Source organism: Otolemur garnettii, unplaced genomic scaffold, assembly GCF_000181295.1.
Source record: "Otolemur garnettii isolate 467f Iridium unplaced genomic scaffold, OtoGar3 scaffold00017, whole genome shotgun sequence".
NCBI lineage: Eukaryota > Metazoa > Chordata > Mammalia > Primates > Galagidae > Otolemur > Otolemur garnettii.
This window is the reverse complement of record NW_003852412.1, coordinates 17,839,303-17,859,104: the sequence shown is the minus strand read 5'-3', so window position 1 is coordinate 17,859,104 and position 19,802 is coordinate 17,839,303. Positions and strand designations below refer to the sequence as shown.

Sequence of the window (19,802 nt, the reverse complement as noted above, 5' to 3'; positions counted from 1 at the left end):
AATTTTCCAGTGGTTTGATTCACGAAGATCAGTCCTTCATACCCAGCATAGCTACACCCCTAAGGTGAGAGTAGATTTTACTTCCCAGTTTGTCAAGAGGCTACACCTGACACTTTACAGATTTTAGTTTCTCAAAAAGAAGTAGCACCCCGTCTCCTAAAACCACAAATTGATTTTGAACTTGCACGTAGACAGCGCTGTCTCTCCCTGGATGCTTTTAAAAGCTGGAGCATTTCACTAGATACCGATTTCATCAAAACTTCATTCTGCCCAGGTGCTGTCCGTACTGTGAAAGAGTTAATTTATATTTGTGAAGTCATAGAGATGAAGAGGAAAAAGTGTAGCATGAGGCACAGTGGCAGAGAGGCCACCTGGAACACTTGGAATTAAATGCGAATGTAACCTACTAGACTATTTTCCACAATCCAGGGCAACACTGGAAAGCCCAAGGTTGCCTTATTGTGTGCTATCAACTGTGATAAGATCTTCAAGCCTGCCTAGAAGATCAGCAATTAATCTTTTCCCAGACGCTTGAAAAGATCATCTCCTAAATTCTCTGAAAGAGATATGACTTAAGATGCTAGGAATGAAATAGATTATGATGATAATTAGAGGATGAAGACCCATTCATTCTTTGAACAGCTATGTAATTATTTTGAACTACTTCTGTGCCAAGTAATAGACAACAGAATGGATATGAAATTAACTTTATGGGTAAGCAGAAATGATCAAAGTAAAGACACTCCAGTATATCACAAAAGGAGATACGTTATATCACAAAAGGAGAAAACAACTACTTTGCCTTTTCTCTTGTAAGCAAAGTTTTTCTTTGTAAACAAACTTTTACAAAGACTTGGTAGGGGAAAGGGAGAGGGAGGTGGAATTGGGGATGGGGATAAAAGAACAAGTCCTAGGTTTATAATGCAGAGGATGCACGCTCTTCTGGAACTGTCTGAAGATACAGTGAGCCATTATGGCTACTAGACTTCCTAGAATCTTGGAGAATTGTTATGACATTTTTCTTACTCAGAACTGGCATTTTAGGTTTTAGAGCCATTTTTATCATGGGGTTTCAAATATATGTCTCCTGTGCCAAACTCACTTGTTTTATTTATTTATTTATTCATTATTAGAGAATGTCTCACTTTGTCGCCCTCGGTAGTGCCATAGTGTCACAGCTCACAGCAACCTCCACAGCCATTCTCTGCCTCAGCCTCCTGAGTAGTTGGGACTGCAGGCACCCGCCACAACACCTGGCTATGTTTTTGTTGCAGTTTGGCCCGGGCTGGGTTTGAACCTGCCACCTTCAGCATGTGAAGCCGGCGCTCTACTCACTGAGCCACAGATCCTCCCTGTCATTTTCTTGTGTTTGCATAGGGTAGTGGCAGTTCCTGGAAGGTGGCAGTAACAACAGACATACGGTAGCCTCAAGTAAAAAGAAGTGAGCTAGACAGGCCAATAGAAAGCAGTTAATCTAGTTAAGAATCATTTGCCCGGAGGCGCCTGTGGCTCAAAGGAGTAGGACGCCAGCCCCATATACTGGAGGTGGTAGGTTCAAACCTGGCCCTGTCCAAAAAAATGAAGCCTGCAAAAAAAAAAATTATTTGTCAATAAAGAGTTCTACCCACCTCTTTTAGAGCTGAGATTTAAAAGGCTCGTTTTAGAGAGTGCACGTGTCATCAGCTTCTCTCTAGTACTCACTGATACGCTAATATTGGGGGGCTATAACTATATATTGGAATGAGTTTTACCAAAAATAGCTAACTCCTTTCCTCCTTTCTTTCCCTTCCTACCTCCTTTCCTCCCTTTTTTCTTTCCCTCCCTCCCTCCCTCCCTCCCTTCCTTCCTTCTATTAAAAAAAGGAACTAACACTTACTAAACGCTAGCTGTGTGCCAGCATTGGTTCAAAGTAGTTTAGCAGTTTATTAACTAATTTTTTAGAACCCTTCTTTGAGGTAGTTTCTATTATTATTACCATACTGCAAAAGGAAATATTGAGACACAAAATGCTTAAATAACAGCTGCAAGACTACACAGCTGGAGCAGGAAACCAGGAAAGCGTGGGGGAAGATGCTGGGTAAAGTCCTCCGTATTTCTCTTTGCTTCCTCGATGATCAAACTTACCTTGTGAATAACTTGGCCAGAAGGAAACAAGACTCGGGCACTGGCCTGACATAATAGAATCATGCTGCCTGTTGTCAACTGTGCAAGTGAAATTACAACACAGTTGGGAAGTTGTGTGTACACAGGCACACGCATGTGCATGGTATTCCAAGGACAGGGGAACCCAAACATTACACCACATTAAACTTGAAAATATATGTGGTAGATTTGGGAATTGTCTTGAAATATCTGAATTTTAAACGTTACTGAGTATGATTGGAATGTAAGAATTTCCTGAAAGTTTTATCTGATAATGATTTGGGCGGAATGTGCGTATTTTCTTCTATCTCCCGAATGCCTGGCTCCTGGTTTACACTGAGTATATATTAGCTTCCTGCCTTCCAGAAGAAGGCGTGAGGGTGCTGTAGGAACCAGTGCTGAAGATTAACATATTTCTCAAAAAACAAAATACTGTCCAGTTTAGAATAGAATAGTGAGCAGTTTGTGAAAATGACATTATACCTAGAGAATTTTCATTTGCAGTATGATGAAAACAAATAAAAGAAAAGCAAATATACTTTGTGAGAACATGTCCCATTTTTAGAGACACAATGAAACTGCAGGAACCTATGGAACAGTCATGAGGCTTCCAGTAATGAGACAGGAGAGAGCATTTCAGGATTGTTTTCATTTTGCGAAATCATCTATCACAGAAAACTAGTTTAAATTGTCTGTCTTGTTTTCAATTTCTCCAAAATATATTCCGACAAAATAGCCTGAATTGACTATCTCATTTTTCGATTTTGTTTCAGACTTATTTCTGATTATAGCCCTTTTTTTTTTTTTAATTTAGATGCTCTCTCTTTGGGGGAATAAACAAGTATTACGTTTAATCTTCTCTTACCTATTGAAAATGAACATGGAGGAATTCCAGAGTGAGAAATTATTTTTCTTATGAGACTCTTCTCATTTCTTCCAGGCTGTTCCGAGCCTCTGGGTATGAAATCAGGACATATACAAGACTATCAGATCACTGCCTCCAGCATCTTCAGAACCCTCAATATGGATATGTTCACTTGGGAACCAAGGAAAGCCCGGCTGGACAAGCAAGGCAAAGTGAACGCCTGGACCTCTGGCCACAACGACCAGTCGCAATGGTTACAGGTAAAATTTTCCACCACTATTTCACCACCCACTGCTCCTCCTTGGTTAGGTGAAAGTGGGATCATTACCTGCACAGTAATCTAAATGTGACTTTGTGTTTGGTTTAACTAAATTGATAAAACAGAGATTCCATATACAGCCATGTCCATTACTCCAGTGTTAATGTATAGATGCTGCCAGCGGGTTGATGCTGACCAAATCACACTGTGCACATATGTGTCGACTGATCAACGGGGAGGGTATTTGCATCTTAACGCTCATCTGTTCTCATGCTTTGTCTGAATATTGCTTTTGAAAGCACAACAGGGGAATTTAAAGGGCATCGAAACCATGCCACGGACCTGTGTATCGTTCTCACAGAATCACGACTCAAGACACATTGGCTCTTTACCTGTGGTTGCTAAGCAATGGAGCTGTTCGATTATGTTTTCTTAACAGAGCTTGGTCACAGGGGCAACCGTAGCTACTGCAGAGCTGTTTATCACTGGCAAATGAAGTCAGGTGAACGTCGGTGCTCTTTAATGCAGTCTTCACGAAATTCACCTTTTTGTGGAGTACTTTTAAGTAGGCACAGACTTGTTAATGTCTTCTGTGGTAAAGAAACGGAAGACAGCTGGATGCCACAGTGAAGTCACTTGATTTGAAAGAGTTCTACTTTCGTTATATCTATGCTGTATTCGTAAGTTCAGAAACTGTGGTAATTCATTTTATTCCCGCAAATCATGGAAACATTCAAATGGAAAACTAGATTGGCCAAATCTGAAACTTCTTAACGGGTCACCTGGAATTTGCTACAGTCCCTTGTCAGTCCTCTCGTCATTTGGCCTTGCTTGTCCTTAGTCCTTGGGTATTTGTTGAGTTGAAACTTTATTGAGTTCTTTCATTACTGCCCTGCATTATAGGTAACTATGTGTCTTTTTCCTATTCCTGCTGTGTAAACTCAGGGAAGGTAGAGGGTGTGTGTTATTTTGCATATCATCCCAGCCCTGACCTGGTGTCTTTGCCCTCTGTGTGGCAGTGCTTACGAAATCTAATCCTTATTTAACAAATGTTTTTGTGATGGGCCTATGATGCTCTCTGTACAATTGGAGTGATGGCACGTGAGTGTGCAAGGCTCTGGTTTATTCTCAAGACTTTATTGCCTCTCTTGCTTAAAGCATTCCTTTGTTTGCTGTAGGTGACCACCAGACCGTGCTCCTCTCTCGTCCCAGCTGATCTCCGGTCTAGTCTGCCTTTCTTCCCCCTCTTGTCTTCCTGCTAATGTCTCTCTCACCAACCCCACATACTCCTATTCACTGACTTAGCACGTACTGGTGACCTCAACCCCTAAAACATGCATCCAAGGACCAGAAAATCATTTTACTTTGCCCCTCCCCATTGTCACTTCCATAAAAATCTATTCCATAAGAAGCAATGCACGGTGTGTGTGTGTGTGTGTGTATGTGTCCTGAAACACAAATGTGATTCTCTTACTCCCTTGTTTAAAATCCATCAGTTCCCCCCTCTCGGTTTCAGGAGAAAATGCAGACCCATTAATGTAGTGTAAAAGGAATTAGCCCCATTTCATCTCTTACCAGGCTTTTCTAAATGTGCTTGTTTCTCAAACCAAACACTATCTCCCGTTCCCATTTCTTTACCAATGTCCTCTTCTTAAAGGAAGAGAATGGACAGAGACCTCTCCCCACCTTCTCAACCTCCTCTCCTTTACCCTTTGGGAGCAGTTTAGACACAGCTTTCTGTGGGAAGGCGTTGCTGCCAGCTGGATCCCACTTGAGTCTGACTCTAGTTCCCCCCTAGGTCCTACTGTGTCCTGTCCCGGTAACATTATTATGCTATATTGGAATTTGCTTCGTGAGGGCTGGGACCACACCTGTCTTGTTGAATTTCTTAAATTATTGCCCAGCACATAACCAAATACTTGTCACAATATCTGACATATGGTTGGCATTCTGTGAAGATTTGTTGAATGAATGAATAAATGATAAGCTCAGAGAACAGTTCAAATTGTGTAAGTTTGAGCCAATACAAATATAAATGTAATCCCCAGTTTAAGAAGTCAACTGTTAACATAGTCTCAAATTTTTTTATAAAATTTTAAGAAGAAATCTAAAATCTATGTCAAAGAAACTCAATTTTCATAATATTTCAGTCATATCTCAGATTAACCGGGCATAGCTAACATTATTTATGATTCATAATGCCTTGCAAAGTAAGGCAAAATATTTTATATGCTACAAGTAGCTCAGACAGGGTGGTAGGTCGCAGAAATATACTTGTAAAGGGATTGCCAATGACAAGTTTTTTTAGAAAGATAAAAATAAAACAAATATTTTCCCATGAATCTTGGTGTTATTTTTTAGTGTAAACCACCTTTCATCACTTTAAGATGGGTTCTCAGCTGTCTTCTACAAGTCATATGCATGTCAAAATTGGTTTACTTTGTTGATGATGAATTTTCTGCCCATTCCAGGACCAGTTCTTCTAATATATACCTAGTTTTTATTGTGTCAAAATATAATCGGAACCTCCAAGGCAAAGTAAATTGACATCTTTCTTCTTATTTTTTTTCTTTCTGACATCATGCAAAAAAAGCTCCAAAATCCAGAGAATACAGTCTGCTCGACTGTACATTACTATTCTTGTTAGGGTTTTTGTTGAATATAAGCTTAACATTTTTAGAAATAACTATGTATAGAGTGACTTTGGTTTTAAGTTGTTAATATAGAGGTGATACACAGGTCAATTTTTACTCTGAATTTATTTATAAACTGGGAGGCTTCAGAATTTATAAACACGGAGGTTTCTTAACTTATAAATTTTGGTTATATTTTTAACAAGAATACATCAGTTCTGAGCAATAACTCCAGAAAAGAAGCCATATTTTTTACTTAAAGTCCCTTTCTTCATGATCAATCTCTTGCTTGTAATTTTTAAGAAACCTTAATATGATCAAAAAACATGACCCTTTGATAAAGAAAATTTTACTTTTACTTAATAAATTTTTCTAAAACTTAAATCAGATCATATCTGGAAATACAATTATAGTAAATGTAGCTGAAAAAAATACCCTTGTGCTTCATTTTACTGTACTTAAAGGATAAATGTCCTTCAAGGAATTCCTGTATTCAAATATCTCCTTAACATTTTATTCTTATTATTACTCCAGGGTTTCTTCCATTCTCTCCTATAAGATCAACGTGTTGGAAACTTCTCAAGTAAATGTTCTTATGTTATTTTTTAGAAGCAATTATACCTAATTGATTAGCTTTCTTGAGTTATTATTAATCATAAAATGATTGTGCTATTCCTCTATGAACATAGCAAGAGTGTCTTAGGCCCATAGGTCATTCTAAATGAGAAAGATTTCTCAGAGCTTTGCAAGAATGCTGTTCTGTTACTCTGATGTGTATGATGTTTTCCAAAAGTTGAAAATTTAATCAAAATTTTAAGCAAAAAAACCCATTATAATAATTTCCAAATCTCCCAGAAGTTAAAATGCAGTTTCTGCCTTTCAAAAAAGCCTTACTTACATTTGATCCTGATTCCCAGGTAGGACATGACTCACACATGCTCAGAATAGACTTTAACTCATATTAAATCTACTTGGTTTGTATGTTTGTTTTGTTGTTTTTGCTTTGTTTTGTTTTGATCAGATTCTTAGCTTCTGTGGTTATTTTCTAAACAAATGAGGAAGAAATTGTGTACAATTTAAAGTGGATTGAATGAAACAAGTAGCAGGACAGAGGAAGCACAGGGTATAAACTCAACAAGGGAGCGATCCTTTATTTCCTTTTGGCGGATTGTGTAAACTTAGGAGAGTACAGTTTGACATCACCAGTTATAATCAGCAGTGAACTTTTGCATACATAGTCTTCCCTTCCTCCAAAATGGAAAAAAAATGAAATGTAAATTAGTGCGTTGTTAGTTGCAAACTGTGGGTAACATTAATACATTATATAAATTAGCCTTGGAAAACAAAAAAAAAATTTGTAATGTCTTTATGTATCATCAGATTTTTTCCTTTACTTAAAAGTAGCAATAATATCAATAATTTAAACTAAGTACTATGATATTTTGCCAGTCTTCTCTACTATAACTATATTTCTACTAGAATTATGTGTTTTTATGTCCATTATCACTGGCTTTCAACAAAAAAAGTAAATTCCCATTTAATTTATGCTCAGATTAAACAAACTGATTGAAATTGACATGTTTAATAACATTCTCTCAGGAGCAAGGGTACTCGTAATGATAATCTTCTAAATTGTGAAGAAATACACTTATTGATTTAGTGTTGTACCTGGAGCTGTACAAGAAGTGCTATAAGAATGAACTGGTATAATTAAAAGAATTTTAATTAAAACATCACAAATTCCCTTATACTGAATACAGTGTATCTATATTCATTGCCTTATTGGTGGTGACTGTAGAAATAGGATTATTTACTATCTGTAATTAAATTTACCATTATTCAAAGGATTTCAGGTTTCATAAAGGATAACATAATATAAATGACTAACAAGAAGGAAAATGTCACAGTGTCACCTAGGAAATGGCCTTTGGTCTATTTCACGAGACATTTGCTAATTTGCGTTAGTGTGTGTAGTATTTCCACTGAGTTAGTAGAATTAATAGAGTTGTTAGACTGAGCGTTTTCATGTCGACCTTTGTCAGAATTGCTTCTAACCCTACGGAGCTTCATTTCAATACTAATTTTGTGGAAATGTGTAAGAAAGCAGTTGATTTTAAGCTTTCAAATGAATAGGCCTTATTTAATTTAGTCCTTGTCAGATTTTTAAAAGGTAGTATGTTAGCCCTTAAAATTCACACCTCCTTTAAAGCCATTAACTTTGCTTGCCCTCTGGACAATTTATTTACTAAATAGTTGAAGGAGAGACTTTCGAGTATGGAGGGACCACTAGGACCCGAGGAAGCAGAATGAGGGTTCATGGTATTTCCATAGCTCCTGCTCCCGCTCTAAATTTGTGGTTCCACATCATAAACATTGTCTATTTCTTCCGGAGTTACTGAACGTCAAATACATACACGTGCACACACCAAAATCTAGAAAATGTAATTACTGTTTTTTGTTTAAAACACAGAGGAAATAGGAATGGGAATTTTAATACTTGTGTTGTGTATACATCATATTTTAGGGAGAGCTGCTCTATCCCACAGACTTGGGCAGAGATAAGCTCACCTGGTTCAGGTGCTCTGGTTTGTCTGGCAGACCTTTGTAATATTTCTTCAAAGCCAGCTGTGCTATAATGGGTAGGTAATTCAGTTTTTGTTTACATTCATGAATACAGATATGTCTCATCTTTGAAGTATTTTATTTGCTAGCTACTATCAATATATATCATATATATCATATAAATATATATATGTATAGCAAATATTGCATCATTTTCTCTTCCATTAATAAAATTAGCATTTCTGTAGGGAAACGTGCCTCAGTGAATTGACTTTTAAATCTCTGCTGTCTTTGTTTCATGCTGCCATTATAGTTAACTAGCATGGTGTTTCTCTTAGAAAGCATTAAGTCCACCTAGCTATGCTTTTTCTGTATTAACCCCGATCAGATGCTTCTCTGGGATTCTTTAAGATATAGCTAAGGACCTATCTGTCCTCCTACAGCTTCCAGGTAATCATCATCTGAAATTAATTTGTATCTGAGGAGAAAACTAGATCTGCGTTTTTGGCTAGGACTGATTATGACCTCAGTGTCAAGGCCCCTTAGAGTTCTGACATTTTAATTCATTGTTAGGTGACTTGCCTGGAGTCAGTCAAAAATTCTGGATGCTGCTCCCTCCTTTGACCTGCCCTCTGCTTCCTGCAAGTCCTGCTGTGTGTTGACTCCTCCCCTGCCCTCTCCTCCCCAGGCGTTCCTGGGAGCCCCTTGCTTGTTTTCCTACTCCCTGGCTTTCCATTCCAGCTGCAGCCTGCCCTCTGAAGGTTCACTGGCTGTTCTCAACCCAGTCTCAGCTCTGTTGGAGTTTCAGAAACTTCTCTGACTCTTCATGGGCCACCTTGCTTCTGGGCACTCGGGTCCAGCTTGCCCACCTCCAGCTTAGCTGCTCCACCAATCCCAGCCTTCTTGGTTCCTGGTCATCACTGTGACTCCAAGGCTGCTATCCTGGCACTCACAATGTCCATTTTTCCTGATATATCTTTTCATCAGATGGTTCCCCTGCCAGATTTGGGTTCTCCTAATACAGACCCAGAGTCTTCAAAACAGTCCTCTCTTCCTTGTCTTTTTTGTAAACTGGTAAAATTAAGATAACATGTATTATTCTTTCATCCTAGAAATTTAGTACTTTAAAACAAATTAGGCTGTCTTTTTCTCTAGATGATAAATTTTATCAGCATTTCTTAAAATGTACCCTGAACAACATCCCTTCCTTAAGGGGTTCAGAAAGAACTGGTTCTGCGCTGAAGTGTATTTGCTAAATTCTGCATCCTCCTTTATGTTCTTAATAATTCACATGCATATTAAAATCAAAAAGACTCTTAAGAATCCTGTAGAAAAGAGATTTAACTTTTAGGGGGACTGGGTTATATTCAACCTTATTTGATAATGGAGTGCTTTAAAAAAAATAACTACCTTAATATCCTCAGGAATCACTTTGAAATATATTAATTAAATTGCATTTCTATAGCCCTTTGTTGTTTTCAAGGGGCTTTTCTAATAGCGATTTTCACTGTATTCTTATAATAACCTGAGTACATATCATTATTTGTGTAAAGCACTCTGTATCAAAACATGAAAAGACAACTTGCAGACACTGTAAATGACAGGACTTGAGTTCTGTTAAAACTTTATCTAAAAATCCAGTTTCTCCCTTTTCCACTGAGTGCCATTTTTTCACAGTGGTTTGTGTCTGACATCATATCGAGTGGGGTCTGACCTTAGAAGACTTTTTTTTTCCATCAACCTGTTTATTCCAGTTACAGCAAAATATATGCAAAATATGTGTATTTGAAAAGCTGGTTTCCAGTTCTCATGACTTCCTCTGTTCCTACTCAGTATCACAAAAAGTTTCATCAGTTCTGTATTTACGTGCAAGCCAAGCACCTAAAATTGGATAACTGGGTTTCAACCGTTGTTTCATTTCATCTTCAGTAGGCTTCCTACACATAAGCTAAAGTTAGCCCACGTGGACCTGTACCTGAGGACAGTCCATTCTTACTATGAATAAAATGAGTGGTTACATTGACTCCTCTGAGCAAGGAAAGTAACCTGTAAACAGTTTGATTTGCTGAGAAACACTTCCTAGGATTAGGGATTTAACTAGAGAAGTTAACAACAGTACACAGATACTTATTTGTTACAAGTGACAAAAATTTCTCATTTCTCGAAATACATTTGATAACTTTTCTTAAAACTCTGCTTTTCTCTCTCTCAAAATGACAGGGGATCAACACTGAAACTTCTCTTTATAAAGAGTTTATATAGTAGTTTGTAGTTTGTGCTTTTGCAAATGTTCCTTCACTGTGGCTTGGTCTTTTCTGTGTTCATGGTGTAAAAGTCTCTCATTGTTCCGCTGAAGGGCTTGCTTTTGTAACTGGCATGCATTAAACTTTAATGTAGAATCTCTCTTAGGGTAGTCACCATTTTACATTAAAATGGGCCACTAAACATAAGCAGTAAACGACGTGTTATAGCATTTTGGACTTGAGTAACAGGAACTGGGCCCTGAAAGCATCATGACTTTTTTCCATATAGGTTCCTCTCACTTAGCAAGTCAAACTATATCGACTCTTTGAAGACTAAGATTCCTGTTATCCTGTACACTTTCTCTCCCGCTAGCTTGGTGTCTTTGGAATCAGAAAACTTTAAAGGAGAGGGGTGTGGGTGTACTTTCATTCACTGGAATGAGTTCATGGGCCACTTTGCACTATTTTTTATGCTACTAAAAATTGATCAAAAGCTTTTTGTACAAGATCATCCAATATAAGAGAAAAATAGATATGATATTTATCTATAACTGTGATTAAGTACTTTCTATTTTTATGATACCATGCTCTACACTTTTAAAATAAAATATGGAATACAATTTTATAGTGATTGCTTTCAAGGTTGTATTAATTATCATTGTGGAATTCTATATAGTTATTATGTCCATTATATGTGTAGTATAATTGGAAAACCAAATATGATTAAGCATATTTAAGGAAAATTAATAAAATAACAACAAGGATAATTGAAAAACAATTGAATTAAACTTGGAGTCGCCTTTCTCCCTTCTCCCAATATCCTACCCTCTACTAAAGACTCAACCTTTGTTTTTTTCTGATGTTCTGGAGTAAAATACCATTCCAGTGTCACACAGAATGTAAGAGTTTAAGTCCCCAAAGCTGTAGGATTTGATGGTTCTTCAAGAAAACCACGGGACCCATCTGTTAGGCATGTGACAGATGATATGGGAGGATTTGTAATATGAGATAATGGACCTATGAGTACTTTAGAATGTGACTCTGTATATATAGAGAGAGATGTATATGTTATATATGTGCATGTATGTGTGTGTGTCTACAAGCTGCCTCAAAGCTCTGTAATGGGAAATGGGGAAAATTCTAAAAATAAAGCAGTGATAAAAAAACTCAGTGGGAAAAAGCACACAACCAGCTGCTTGTGTCTTGCATATTGGAGTAAAAGTCATTTTCTCAAAGTGTGGTTTGGAGACTTCAGAGTCAGCTGACATGGGCTGGCTAAAATGCAGCTTCTGAAATTCCATGCCCAGAGATTCAGATGATATTAGGTCTGAGTTGGGCATAGAAATATGCGCTTTTTGAATAAATATCCTTGGATTCTTGTGCAAAGTAAAGTTCAAGAGAAGTGGAATTGATTTGTCGATGGCTTGAAACACATTCATTTAGAGGCAGCCATTTGAACAGGACTTGCTTAGATATGTAGCATTGTACATTGCTTGAGTATGACTCTAATTGCAGATTAGGAGTAGAGTACTGGTATACTCAGGTGGATGAAACACCACAGTGCTCCTATGCAGATGCCAAAAAGCCAGGCTTATATGAAGTGAATAAGTTCAACAACAAATCTTTATTTTCTCTTAACTATAGAAAAAATATAATAAAGATACACAGAGTCAGATCTAAATCTATGAGAAAAAGGATCTGTCTTGGTATCTGTAATTCAAGTATTTTTGACTAGGAAAAAATATAGATACATGTGTATGTGTGCAGTTTTTTGTTTTGTTTTGTTTTGTTTGGCCAGGGCTGGGTTTGAACCCACCACCTCTGGTATATGGGCCAATGCCCTACTGAGGTAGCCCCCCATGTGTATGTGTGTATATGTATGTATATACATAGTATAAATCTCTAGTATATGCATCTCTATAATATAGAGATATATATAAATGTCATATATAACTCTATGAAGTTTAAATAATGAGATATTTTCATTGGCATCTGTAGCACCATTACAGATATTCCTTACAATGCCATAAGGTGTTACCAACTTCTGAAGTACCATTTAAAGAGAAATAGTATATTCAGCAAAGAGGCAATATTAATTTTACCATAAAGTCTGTTAAGGAGACCTTTCGTAAAGTCGATAAATTATGCATATTGAAAATTTGTTGAATAGTATGTTTAAAAATTGTCAATCGTGTGCAGCTTGTGGGATTTTTCACTGATGTATTTGACACAGAGACTCTATATCAAAATGGTTAGGATGTTACACTGAACAGCAGAGCTGTCTGCCTTTGGGCCCCTTCTTTGCCACTAACTAGTTGGGTGACTGTGGGTGATTGAATCTACTCGTTATTGCTACAATATTCTTAATTCTTAAGTAGTGGCAACAGTATCTAATTTATAGGATTGTGTTTAGTATTAACGGAATTAACATTTATAAAGGGCTTCAAAATAATTGCTATGGAAATGGTAGCTATTATTTCTTTGATCAAAATGATACTTCCATACTCAGGGAAACTGTTTATGCCATTTGCTCTCATTTAAGATTGCCAAATAAAAATATAGGACACTTAATTACATTTGAATTTTATATGAATTACATACATTTTATATAAATTATGATGTTTTTGGCATAAAGGTGTTCCCAGTATTGCAGGGAATATATTATACTGATAAATACCATAGTTTATCTGAAATTCAAATTTAAGTGAGAAGTTCCTGTTTTATTTTGCCAAACTCAACAACTCTTTTTTCACTCCATTCCCTTTGCTTTTTCCCCCAGTACTGTGTAATTGAACTAGCTAAGTTATGATGCCAATATAATGACAATTTTTGGTCAATAGATAATGATTTTAGTAGATTGCTCATCTGTAATTGTTTTGCCTTGTGTATCTATTACAGTTGAATAGATACTGGAAGTTCTAACAGTTTATTAAGTTTAAAGCAAACATGCTTATTAAATCGAACACCCCTTCAAAATTATTAGTCTTTGTTTTGTTTTGGAGAAAAATAAGCTATTTGTTATTTTGGTTTTTGTGTGATTGGTGAATTGCTGGGACTGGATAAAACCTTTTGATATACAGATTAATCCGGGAGATAAATTCAGTCTCCTTCATTACACAGGAACTTAGTTTATTATTTTGCATCTTGTGAATGGGTTGAAGTTTCCAACGATGCCTCGGATTTACTCTAAACGACATTGGCGATCTTGTGTCTGCAGTTTGTAAATTATCACTAGATGGCATTTAAATCCTTTTGGTCCAGTTGGCTCATATTGTAAAATACACATGTACACACACACACACACAGACACACACAGGCACACACACACTTAGGACGTGAACTCAAATCTTGATCCCCTTAGCTTCTAGCTGGGTGACATTGGAAGGACATTTTATCTCTAAGCGTCAGTTTCTTTATCTGGCAAGTACAGTAAATGCCCAGTCCACAGAACTGTTGGAAGACTGAATGGAATCCCATCTATGAAACATCCTGCTGAGCGCCTAGAAGGAAATAAATGCCCCGTATGAGTTCTCTTCCCCATTTCTTCCGCAGAATTAATGCAGAAACTCTAGAGATTAACAGTTCTGGAGCTAAGTCTGATTCCGGATTTTGTGTCTGTATTATACTACATCAAAAGACAAAAGTAAGAGAGAAAACAGGATACTTCACGTTCTTCACTCTGAATCCGATTGTTTTAAATATGCTAATATTTGCCTAGAATCCTGGGTTTTTCCATGATAAGTCCACATATCCACCAGTGAAAAGTGCTGAGACATCCCACCATCACTGAGCCATCCCTTGGGAGATTATCCATTGTTTATAAGCCCAGCTTTCCTTCTTCTGAAAGGTATTCCCAAGAGCAATCCTGGTCTAACAAGGTATTTGTATTGGAAGCTGCCAACACAGTCTCACATCCCCTGGCCACAGCTGAGTCCCTTCAGTGAAGAGTCCAGAACTTTCATGTGAGAAGGGATTAGGAAGGGTGTCCTGTTGGAATTGCCTTGGTGAAGACAGAACAGAAGGAGAGGACACTCCTGTAAGCTGCATTCCTACCACGATCGTGCCCGAATCTAGGCCAAAATGGTTATTTAGGGAGGCCTCATGGGAAACTGAAAGAGGAGCCAGAGTCTCTCAGTCCTCTGTTTCTTAGAGCTTATATTCTCTATTCAGGTGTGAGATTGGGAGACAGTCTGGGGGCAGCCGCTCCGACTGTCACGTGAAGACAGCTCCTTAGGAGCAGGAAGTGGAGAGACAGTCCTCCACCCCTGGCCATTTCTGAGCTCATGTTGATGGACTCTCTTTTGCCATCTGCCGGACCATGCTAACTAACAAGAAGCAGATGATGACAAGAGATGTTTTTAATTCATAGTGACTTTATATTTTATAAAGTCCACCTACTGCTTGTTTTGGGATTGTTTCTGTTTGTTCGCCTGTGGAGGTCTATGGAAACAGTCAAGAATCACAATATCTGCCTTTTATTTAACTCCTGGGGAAAAAAATGCAAGCGGAAAATACAGCATTTTAAAAATCGTGGGTTTATAAATAATATCATGAATTGAACTGCTAATAAGTTTTAAATATAATTATAAAATCTCATTAGGAAGGTTTATTCTTTGAGTACTTTTAACGTCCTGTAGTCTGTTTTTATATAACATACATATTCACTTTCAAGGTGATTTTTTAAATGGTTCAAATAAGTGCAAGACTTAGAGAAATCCACCTTATTTCTTAGTCTTCCTTTTGTAATTTGAAGAATTTAGCTTCTTTTGATATCTCCAAAATAAAGTAGAAGCAACAGAGAAGTTGTTTTCTACCAAAAGTCAAGTAAATCAGACTTAACCATTTTTCTCCTACTAAACCAAATGCTCATAAAACCACACAAAAAAATGGAGACATACACAATAGTATTAGAATGGCCAGTTAATGCTAATTATGAGACAACTTTATCTAAGAACTTCATGTCCCAATTATAGTAGCCACGTAGGAAAAAGTAAAGGAGTATCGCAGCCCCAGAACCAAAGGGAGCCTGGGTCACTATACTCCATGAGGTTTTGTGTGAAAGTGGCCCCCCTGGGTGGACCAGGGGCCCCAAGGGATAGGGCACACCTGGGAGGGCAGAACCCAGAATGTCTTTCAGCCCCTCTTGTCCTCTCAGCTGGGCACCCTTTTCTGACCACAGCCCATACACACAGCCTTACCCTGTTACCCTAAAGTGACCTGGTGTGAGGTGCTGACTGTTAGGAAGAGAAGCATCATAAATAGCTTCAAGCTTCAAGTTTATCTGTGTGTGGATGAGATGGCGCTCACATAGGGGAGCGGGGGAAAGCACGGTTTTCTAAGTTAGACCAACCCTGTCACTATCTTGTCAAAAACACTGATCTTTTACTTAGCACAGCGAAACCAAACATCGGAAGGAGAAAAATGCAATTTGATATGAATGAAGAGGCTGTTACAACTCAGCGGCTTTAAATGAGAACAGTTCCTTCACAGAGTGAAGGTTTTAACACTGGCATAGTGCTAGAATACCTCAACTATTTAGTGCCTTGTCAAATCACCCGTATCTATGCTGAAAGAAAAAGCTTTTAGAATTCTTACCTGCCTCTAATTAGTTAGCAGAGGTGATTAGGTACTGGACTCCAAAAAAAATTTCTTGAAATGTGGGATTTAGAAAAGTTTAACTTAAAATCTACAAAAACATGAGCCTGTGTTTGTGCCACTAACTTACTGTAACCCTTGGCAAATGGCCTGCCTTCTCTGAAGCCCAATCTCCTTGTTTTCAAAGCCGAAGGGATATCTCATAAATTAAAATAAAAGTACCTCTCTTTCTGATTGATACATGCCTAGTATCCATTAAAAGAAACTGTGGTGCCTACAATTGTGAATTAAGGTCATATCTAATCCAGAAGGATCCCCCATACTGAGAAGACACACATCTCCCCCTGCCTACCCCAAGAACCACACATTATCTTCCTGTTCCCATCCCTGGGAGAGACAGATCTGGGTATTCAACATCACTGTACATCATCATTCAGGTTACTCAGGAGGAAATGACACAAATAGTGATAATTTGTTCTCATTTAAATGATTTTATAATGCTACCTTATGAGGTTCATTTGTAATTTCAGGTTAATATGAGGGTACAAACAACTAGGTTACAGTATTTTCATCTGTTGGGTAGAGTCCCTCTTGTAGTTAGGTGTGCTGTATACCCTCACACTGTGCTCAGTAAGTGGGAGCACCCCAATCCCTCTCCACCCCTCCCTCATTCTCATTCCTTCTCCCTCAGAGAGAACTGAATTGAGCTTTTCACTTTTCTCTTATTAATAGGCATCTACTCAGAGGAAAAGATCATTTTATCATAAAGACATTTGCACTAGATTGTTTATCACAGCTCAGTTTACAGTCACCAAGATGTGGAAACAACCTAAATGCCCATCAACCCAGAAATGGATTAACAGACAGTGGTGTATGTATACCATGGAATACTATTCAGCCATAAAAAGGTGGAGACTTTACATCTTCTTATGAACCTGGATGAGGCTGAAACACATTCTTCTTATGAGGGATTTTTAGCAAAACTTGTACATTTTTGCAGTATAACTCAGTGTTACCTACCTCTCTTTTAATAGCTATTTATCCAATGAATTCTAAGTCTAGACTTGTGGGTCTAGGGATCTGGAGGTAAAGATGAAAATAAGGTTCCTGTCTTTAAGAACTTCACACCCAATAAGGGCAGAGCTATAAACAAGAAATAAAATAAAAGAAAAATAAATATTCTAGTAAACTAGAAGCCATTTTAGAACATATAAGCCCAATCTTCCTTCTTCAGTATAAGACGAGTTGAAAAAGGTTATTTGAGCAGAGACCTAAAATACAAATGGGAGTTAGCTGTACCTTCAAGTAGAAATAGAAATACTGAGTAAAAAAAATAATATAGAAGAAATATGCGTATCCTCCAGTTGGTAAAAGAAACTATGGCATATTTGAGAAACTGAAAGAAGATCAGCTCCTAACAATTTGATACAAACTTTTAGTACACTAACCCGTGTACTCTGCATATCCTTTTAAATAAAGTGTTAGAATAATAGTAAATAAAATGAGAAATGTTTAATGCAATATTACACCAGTGGATGGCCTCATTTGTAGAATGATTCATATAAATACTCAAATTATGAATTAAATAAATGTGATATTATGGAATCATCCTTATTTTAAAAAATTTAACTGGTTTTATCTCTGAATCCTTTAGCTAAGTTTAGAAACTACATCATAACATTAAAAATGAAGAATTTCTGTAATAAAAACTAGAAAGAAGGGAAATTTTCATTTTGGGTGCTCCTGCCATGGTAAAGCTGAGTTGATCAGCAAGATCTTTGAGGTTTAGTCGCTATAATGCCAGGCGGTGAACTTTGCTTGCTGATAACCCCTAAAGATGCACCATGCTGAGACTAAAAGGCTTTGTTTATATGGATACCCAGATGAATTATTTTACCTGGACCCAATGTTAGTGAGAATTCTGATGTGGGATTCAGTTTTATCATTCCCAAAGTCATATTGGTTTGAGAAATTTATATGATCTTACACTCTATGATAAAATGCAGTGTCACCGAATTTTTTAAAAATAATTCAATCATCATAAAATCTGTTTTCCAAATATTGAAATACAGAAAGAAGTTTTCTCAATCAGCACTACAGACAGGACTTTCCTGTGGGGCTGGGTATCAGGGACCTGGCCAACCTGCCCAAACTGGCCAGACTGGAGAAGACTTTTGTCTCCAAGGGAGAAGGTGAAATCTTAAAATAGGTCCCAGATACTACAATTCAAATTCTAGTTCTGCTTTTAATATTCTTGTTAGCTAAATATAAAAAATTCACCACCCCAGGACTCTGCATCTTCAAAGTAGAGACAGCCTTACTCCAAAAGGATTACTTTGGAACTGAAATCAGATGATGTTCAAGAAAGTTGTGACCGAACTGCCCAGCCAGCAGCACCGTAGGCAAAATAATAGCGAAAGCAATTCTCGATGGGCTGAAGGCGCATTTGCTTTTTGCAGTGTCTACTATTTAGAGTTAACTGTGGCATCGTCATGATTTGTATGACAGACAGTACTAAAGGTATCTGAGCCTACTGCCTGATAAGTTTTGTCTTCATTATTTCCAGAATGGCTCGGCCACTAATTTCCAACTTAAATGTGGAAACAAACAAAAATACCCACAGATGGCATATTCTTCAGTGTTTGAGAAAAATCAAAAGTTATTTCAATTTTTTAAAATCAAAAATATAAAATGAGAAAGAAGTACCATTCTTTTTTCAATGAAATGATTGCATCTAATTTTGTTGTGTGCATCTGTGTTTGTATTTAATGACAAGTGTAATTATGCACCTGCAATGTGTGGCTCTTCTAATTTTAGTAAAATTGATGAAACTATTTAGAAAACACATAACAAATTACTCTTTTAAAATGAGTAAATTTGAATGCTGAGCCCTTTTTAATCCATCAAAACGTTGGTCTTGTAATTGCAGTCAGGAGCTGCACACAGATCCTGTGTCTACCAGTTGAACCTGGAGTCTTTCCAGTGGGTTCAGAATCTTGCTGCTCTTTCTGCTGGATTGGCCATGGCTATAGGCCAGCTAGAGCTCCCGTTCCCTCCCGGGAAGCTCCCCTACATCTAAGACCTCTCAGGGAGGGCCTTTCTTCTTAGGTCAGAAACATAGCTGGGGGGGGCGGTGTTCAGGAGAATGATCCTTTAAGTCTGGACTACCACGTAAAATGTAAAGTCACATACAACTTATGAGTCTAGATGAATCACTGAGTCAGCTGGTGCAACCACTGGGAGGTAACTGCTGGCTCAGAGGAAGGTATACCAGGACTCCAGAAATATACCAGATTCTTTGCATTTTTCCCCAAACTTTATTGGCTGGGGTATTACATGTCAACTTGTGTGTGTGTGTGTGTGTGTGTGTATATATATATATATATATATATATATATATTTTTTTTTTTTAATTTCAGGTTAATGTGAGGGTACAGACAACCACGTTACGTTTGCATTTGTTAGGTGGAGTCCCTCCTATAATTGGGATGTTTTTAAATTAC

General features: G+C 37.5%; 1 protein-coding gene across 2 annotated transcripts in view; it reads left to right on the top strand.

The window, feature by feature from the left end:
* The window catches only part of EDIL3 (EGF like repeats and discoidin domains 3), a 430,053-nt gene that overhangs the window by 324,640 nt on the left and 85,611 nt on the right, over positions 1 to 19,802 (top strand). For both annotated transcript variants that reach the window (XM_003785962.2, XM_003785963.2), the window contains one exon: positions 3,083 to 3,267. In XM_003785962.2, coding sequence (XP_003786010.1) covers positions 3,083 to 3,267 — 185 coding nt within the window. The remainder of the gene's footprint in view (positions 1 to 3,082; positions 3,268 to 19,802) is intronic.